This window comes from Dreissena polymorpha, chromosome 12, assembly GCF_020536995.1.
Source record: "Dreissena polymorpha isolate Duluth1 chromosome 12, UMN_Dpol_1.0, whole genome shotgun sequence".
NCBI lineage: Eukaryota > Metazoa > Mollusca > Bivalvia > Myida > Dreissenidae > Dreissena > Dreissena polymorpha.
Window position 1 is genome coordinate 28,506,478 of NC_068366.1, and position 7,881 is coordinate 28,514,358.

The 7,881-nt window shown below is 34.4% G+C and overlaps 1 protein-coding gene and 1 long non-coding RNA gene across 2 annotated transcripts; both read left to right on the plus strand.

The window, feature by feature from the left end:
- Positions 1 to 502: 502 nt before the first annotated feature.
- LOC127854239 (E3 ubiquitin-protein ligase XIAP-like) lies at positions 503 to 2,204 on the plus strand. The gene has a single exon (XM_052389256.1). The coding sequence runs from the start codon at positions 1,051 to 1,053 to the stop codon at positions 1,750 to 1,752; it is 702 nt and encodes a 233-aa protein (XP_052245216.1). The 5' UTR covers positions 503 to 1,050; the 3' UTR covers positions 1,753 to 2,204.
- Positions 2,205 to 5,432: 3,228 nt separating this feature from the next.
- On the plus strand, positions 5,433 to 7,631 carry LOC127854128 (uncharacterized). Its single transcript, XR_008036932.1, has 3 exons — positions 5,433 to 5,558; positions 6,159 to 6,243; positions 6,846 to 7,631. It is a non-coding gene; the product is annotated as an uncharacterized LOC127854128 (long non-coding RNA).
- Positions 7,632 to 7,881: the final 250 nt, after the last annotated feature.

Sequence of the window (7,881 nt, forward strand, 5' to 3'; positions counted from 1 at the left end):
ACATACAACTCTGCGAAAGGCTCAGCACGCCATTTTGTCTATAAAATAGCTAAAACCGAACAAACGCATTCAATGTATATTTGATTGGATATTTAAGATCGCATGCATTAAAGTAAGAAATATGACGTTTAAATGTACGATAAATCGTGCAAATACTTGCGAGTTTTAATGCAACTCTTTGGAACTATTGTATTGCCCATTTACGCAGATGGAATCATTCCACGCACGTTACATATGTAAATAATTGAACATAATGTTTATTGAGTGACGTTAGGAATCGCTTCGACGTGTGTATGTATGTTGGTTTCTTAACAACAAAAAAACATATCAATTTTATAATAATGAATTAAGACTGATATAAGATATCATGGTATGAGATGGTTTTCTTTAATGCAGTGAATGCAAGAGATTGTTTAGTATACTGTAACCTCAATGATGAACGCTTGGTATGATCATGACATGTATGAGACGTTTTCATAACAATAGCCCGTTCTGAGCCCAACACAGAGGTGAATGTAATGTAACCGTCGTGCAAGAGATTGCTAATGTGGAGGTATTTTTTACCTATATAAGCAATCCTCGTAGTTCGCCAAAATATCGATTCGCGTCGAACGACGCTTTTGACTGTTGGACTTATGGAATCCCATGATTGCAAAAATGTTAAAAATATCTACAGGAGTCGGGACAATGCGCGATTCCGTTTTCAGAGGAATCAGTCCAAACATAATTTACGATGCCGTTTTAAATAATGTCATTTTGTCAGTCAAAACGTTTTCATTAACTTACGACAGTTTCGCCCGAGTCTTAAGCATTTATTATGTGATTTTACAATCATGACAATGAACCGAAGTAGCGTTCCAGTTTATAGCCTTTTAACATGACAATCAAACACGTGTTCGTGACATGATCACGTGTTTCGCAACGCTGATGACACACACTGCGGTATAAAATAAACGTACGTGTACCCACGCGGTCACATATTAAATAAGAATAGCTGAAGAAAACATACCGCTAGAATACGATTTTTACACTATTGGTTCTTAATATCGCATGGGTACGCGAGATAATACACACAGTAACGAAGGTAAGTGTATGAATATTGAATGGGAAAGGCTGAAATCGTTCGAACGGTTCCCGTCTGAGCCAAGCGTAAGCTTTATTCGCTTAGCTCAGGACGGTTTCTTTTACGACGGTCAAGGATCGGATGTTGTCTGTTTCTGTTGCCATGCGACATATAGACCTAAAGACTGGGGAGATAATATTCGGGCGATTCACAAAACTGTGTCACCAGCGTGTGTTTTTGTGAATGGTGGACACACGAACAATGTTCCTATTCGTGAAACAAACTTTAATTTAAACAACGACGCTGAAAACAATCGAAACACTGAATATACGTCAGGTGCTTCGAGTGATATTGATCGATCGGCCAGTGGTGGGCCACAAGACTTGGTGAACAGGGAAGATGCAGATATCAGACACAAAAAAGAAAATATTACAACGCGCTCAAGTAATGACGAAATCCCCCAAGGAAATGATGAATATTCCAGAAAAACAGATACTGAAAAGGTGGCAGCAGAAAATGAGAAACTGCGATCAGAGATAATGTGTAAAATATGTATGGATAGGGATGCTTGTGTCGTGTTTCTACCATGTGGCCACATGGCAACGTGTGAAGTCTGCTCTAAGGCGCTAAGAAAGTGTGCCATGTGTAGGACTGTGATCAGGAGAACTATTAAGTCCATCATATATTAGATTATCGGGTAAGACCAACAACGGGTTAAATAATAGCACGCGTTTCAATTTTAGCGTGACTACGGATGTACCTTAATAGGACTATGGAATGGCGGTGGAACAGGACCGAGAACATCTATATTAAGCCGCGAAGTGACTTGCGTACTAAGACTGGCCTGTCCTGCTGTGGTTAAACAATCAATTGCACACTATCAGTAGCTTATACATATACCTTAATTTAGCTGTTGAGCAACCGGATTATGTTCTTCCGATGTGAAGGATGGGAAATATCTTACGATATAAAGTATATTATACACATATTGTTTGTATCAGCTAGTCAATTTTTTTAAATGGGCATTCATTATTATGATGTGTTGTTAAATATGTCAAAGTGTTTGTTTAATGTATTGGTCGCTTGACCTTTTCATTACTTCAGTCTTGTAAGTATGATTGTTTACTTATTTATGTGTTTGTTTGCTAATTTGTTTTTTTTTATATTTATATATTTTTTAATTGTATTTACTTGTTTTTATATAATATATATAGTTGTATACTATTAAATAATATACACTCGTTTTGTTACGTATTGATGACGTTGTTTGTATATTTAAAAAAACTGTGTCTATGAATTAAAAGCCCATAAATCAATGAATAATTTGTACAATAATTTCGAAAAAATAAAGTTATCCCATACAATTCAAAGTTCCTTACAGCAATAGCCAAAATGTCAAAGCTTAATGCGGTTTGGTAAAATAGATTAAAAAATATACAACGTACTCTTTTTTCGGGAAATTATATTCAACACATGTTCATGTACCAAGGTATTGGTCGTGTCTTGTATGAATATATATCGCTGCAGGTAATTAACATGGAATATATTGCGCCACACACAAATAATAAACGAGAATTTTGAATCTCGTTAAATCTATGTTACCATACCACATCGAGCGTTCAATTTTGGCTATTGTTATAAGGAACACTGATTTTTCTTAAAGGTTTAACTTTATTTTACGAATTGTTTTGCGTTGATTTTGAGAATTTATGTTACTTTAATAACATGTTTACTTCTTGTTGTACGACGGATATCTCAGTCATGAGGATTTTTCGTTTAGAACTAGCATGATGAGCGAGTGTGAATTTGCGGATTAGCAGCAAACGAAAAATGTTGAAACCTATAGTGGAAATTTACCAGAACAGACATCACCTAGGCATACAGAAGTACATACGTATATATAATTGTGTTGGCTACTATCATAACGTATTGTGGCGCAATAATAATTTATTAATGAGCTGAATTGAACCAGCGTTACAGAACAGGCATTATATTTATATAACTTGAACATGTCCAGTTCAGCGTTATATATACAAAACTGACAATATAAAAGCAATAAGCACATGCATAGTAATGCGAACGTGACCGAAATTGTGAATAACAGGGTTTTAAAATGCACTAAATGCACTATTAAATGCATTCCACGTTTACAGTCAATCCCCCAGTTCTCATGTTACCTATCATTGTGTCTATTAATAGATCAGTTTACGACTATCGACATACGTACGACACGTTTACCTGTGTTATTCAAACCCACTGTTTAGATAAGCAACGGGGATAAACAGTAGGCTATAACACATGGAATGCTCATGGTGTTAATTTTTCACAGTTGTTTATTTCATATTGTTTCAATAAATTATTGAAGCTAAGTCAACTAATTGTATTTAAATCGTTTTTAATTCAAAGGTTACTAATACACATATCTTATTTATTTAGTACATTTAATGGGACTACTCTTTTTCCGCAGCAAGAGTGTAAAAAGGTTAAGTGTTTTGAACTATGTCTCGCAGAAGCTAAGATATAGATTGAATATTGATTTGGTGGTCCCAACCCCTGCGAAAATTTGTTCTAGAAATTGGAACAGTTCTGGAACTGTTCTAGAACATCAATAACAGTTCTAGAACATTCCATATTCGCGTTCTAGAACGTATGTTCTGGAATTGTTTCAAAACAGTTTTTTAGAATAAATCCAGAACATTTGTGGAACATGGCGTAGTTCTGAAACTGTTCCAATAATATTCAAGAACATTTTTAGAACATTTCAAGGACAAAATAAAATCAAGAAATTTCAAAAAATGTTCTAAAATGTAGTTCTAGAACACATTTAGAACTCTTTAAGAACAATTAGTTCTACAAAAGTTCTAATGGGCAATAAGAACACAGTCATATAGAACAGGTCTAGACCCAAGGTCTACAATTGTTCTCCACTTGTTCTACATATTTAAAATAAACTTATTCAGACAATGATAATTTGACTTCAATTTCAAATAAGTAAGTTCTACAAAAGTTCTAATGGGGAATAAGAACACATATAGAAAAGGTCTAGAACCAAGGTCTACAATTGTTTTACTACACTATATAATACTATTTTACTTACTGTTTATAACGATGTGTATTGATAAAAAACACAAATTATTGAAATAAATTTAAAAAAAAGTTAAGGAGTCTTCCTGATCGTTGTTAAACAATCTGTTGTAAACAGTACAGGTTCGGACATCCATATTTTCGGATAACGTATGTTAACAGTTCTTTTGTTGAAGTTTCTCTTAAAGCAAGCAAAGCTACCGCATAAGCATGCTTTCGAGGCATCAAAATAGCCACAAAAACACTCAAGGTGGGTATTATTTTCAAGGCATGTTCAGTGACAGACAGGCAGTCCAAAATTACAGGCCTTAATATTAATGAATGTGAGTTGGACAGTTGAATGAGATTCAAGAAACTCCATTGCCTCCATTGAATTAGTGTTATTTTAAGTATTTTTGTGATCAGTTGGAAGTGAATAGATAATTTGCAAGAATTCATAGGTGAATCAAAAATGACACTGCCTAGAAATAAAACACATTTTTGATGTATCAACACTGCCTATAAATAAAGGACAATTTTGAACTGATATAAATGAAACATTGACAAAATGTCCACTGTTATCCGATTTCACACTCCGGCACTAGGTGAGTGATTTTTTTTTAAATCAGATGAAAAAACATGTGATACCATTAGCTAATTGTTTGTATGAGTAACTACTCAGACTAGCCAGTATTTCCAAATGTTAAATTTGAAAAACGTGTTCATGATCGCATGAAACAATGCTCAAGTTTAGTTTTCACCACATAGTATAAATGATTTTAGAGCAAAACGATCAAACACCTACAGAGCATCGTGATAAGTTGCCTGTAAAGAGGAACCTGATCTCATCAGATGCCTCCGAAGAGATTGACCTGATGAACAATGCTGCAAAGCAGAAAATCCGTAGTATGTTGGTTGTCTAATAAATTATTATTTTAATCCCCGAGAAGCTAATACAATCCAGTGTTTGATAATTTCAAATCATTCGAAACTGTAACAGTGTCTTGAAACTATTGCCTTTGTATATGTGTTTTAGTGCTGAATGTCAAATTGTGTTATCCACCACCAGTATACTTACACGGTTGCTGTATTGAAGCATGCTCGATTTGAAAATACTAATGTGATCAAATTTGTTTGAATACTTTGATAATAATTTCACTAAATACCGACAAAATATAAAAGAATATGACAGTATCAGACCAAATTAATAGCCAACAGTATGTCTATATTTGTATACTGTCCAACTTGATCATTTAGACTTCCTGTTTAAGTTAAGTTTTGACAACATTTGTTATCTAAATGATTTCAGAGAAAAGTAATCAAACACTTAAAGAGCCTCTTGACAAGTTGCTTGTACAGAGAAGCCTGATCCCATCAGATGCCTCCGAAGATATTGACAAGGTGGACAACGCTGCAAAGCATAAACCGAGTAGTATGTTGTTGTTTTTTGTTTTAATTCATAGCAGTGCATTAATTATGTGGTTCTTTCCTTTACCTTGTAGTCGGATCATAAGGTGGAACATTTAAAGTTCCATCTGTATTATGTTTTTCCAATAGTTAAATCCAAACCATCGTTGGGGAGAATCGTTTCCTTATGTTTTATAACCAGTGGTGTAACCCATTCGCAATTACTTCAACTGTCATGTTTATAATTTATGTTCAAATGAAAAAGGAGCAATTAAATGTTTTTAAACTAGCTATTCAACATTTGTTGGACTTCTGTATTAAATCATATAATGTTAACCATTTTGACAAAATTATGCCATTGTTTAACCTTTTTTGTTTTCATTCATAATCTAAGAACAGGTAGAATTTCTTAAAATTAATGATATTTTACCGAGACTTTTCAGTATTTACCATTATCAAATATTCATCACATTATCAACACTGATGACTGAGAACAGTAGAGTTCACTGTTATGGGATTTACCTTTGTTTTGAAGTTGAACTGAACACAGTTTGGTAAATTAAGATTTACAAATTAAAACTTTATTTCTGAATTGTAAAAAATTCCTTACAATCATATTTGATAGATGCAAAACCTGTAGACAAGTCAGCAGTTGATTTATCCACCTCAGGCCAGGAAACAAACACATCAACCTTCGACATTCCATCTAGGTAAGACGTTTATTTTTTTGTCATTTTTGTATAGACATAGAGCAATGAAGACTGCATTCTAACAGTTTTCCTTTCTCAAAAATGGTTTTGGATATGGATTTATCAGATTTTGCAATGGTATTTAAGAGACTGAAATCCATTTAATTTTTCTTAATTATGCCCCACTTCGAATAAGAGGGGGTATATTGTTTTGCTGAATGTCGGTCGGTCTGTCGGTAGACAAGTTCGTTTCCGATTAATAAGTCGTCAACAAATTGATGAATTGGCTTGATACTTCCCATGTGAATTTACCGTGGACAGTAGATGACCCCAATTTAAATTTGGGGTCACTAGTTCAAAGGTCAAGGTTATTATCACAAAAAGTGTGAAAATCGTTTCCGATCTATAACTCGTCAACGAATCGACATATTGGCTTGATACTTCACATGTGAATTGGCCTTGGACAGTAGATGACCCCTATTGAAATTGAGGTCACTAGGTCAAAGGTTAAGGTCATTGTGTCAAGGCCCAGTTGTTTGTTGTTTTTTTTTTTGGGGGGGGGGGGGAGGGGGGGCATTAGTCTCCGACCGCGGAACTCTTGTTCAGTAATGTTTTTCATCTAGTTACAGAAAATTAGAAAAAAGGATAGCTGACCTGGAGAAAGAGACACAGAAATTGAAGTAAAAAGTTAAAGATTTAGAGGAGCAAAGAGCAAATACTTCAGTTATGTCTGCTGGAGTGGATTCCACACAGGAAGAAGACCCATATAAGGAATTAAATAGCTTAGTGGCCTTAGTTGCCCATTTGTCCTGTAATACTGAAAGAGACGCTAATTTGATTATAAGAAGGTTATCATTGCAAGTTTTTTTTTCAAAAAACGAGCTAGTTACCTGTGCCAGGACTGGGAAAAAGACAGTAAAAGCTGGTGAAACTCCAAAACCCGCTCTTAATTCTGAAATAATGGATTTATTAGAAAAAGCTTTCTTATATAAATGCCCGAACATGACAACAGATGCCTTTCGCAAAAAAATTGACAATGCGCTCAAAATGGAACGCAGAATAAAATAAGTGTCGTAATCTGGTGTTTAAACTGTTTAGATGGAATTTAATTGAATTGTTGAATAATGTCACAGTTTATGACAGCAGCTGGAATGCTTATTTTTTGTTTTTGTTCACGGATTTATAGTTATTGAGCATTCTAGTTACTATAGTTACTATGGTAACACGTACGGTGGCGTGTTGCATTTGTAGTGTTTCAGAGGAACTAGTGACCCACCAATAACATTTCTTGTTGATATTTTTGGAGACATTTTTAATATGCATATAAACATTGGTATTATGCATTGATAAACATTCAATATTTTTGAAATTTTACGTCGTGTAGTGTTGAGATTACAAGCACAACGTTACATGTTAATTTTTTTATCTGCAATATTTAGTCAAGACACCTGAATCGTGATGCCTTCTCGTGGCAACTACGCTGTACTATATCACTTTTTTAAGATAAAGCTACATTATTCACGCCAACCGACTTAAACGAAAACTCGGGCAAGTAAATTGAAAAAGGGGATATTTCGAATTTATGTTGTCAGGCAAGTAGAGTCTAGTACACTTTATCCCGTCTTCACTGCGACATTGACGGTATAACACCCCATGGAA

Excerpts from the sequence above, each read along its gene's own strand:
- LOC127854239 (XM_052389256.1), top strand. The coding sequence starts at position 1,051 with ATGGGTACGCGAGATAATACACACAGTAACGAAGGTAAGTGTATGAAT.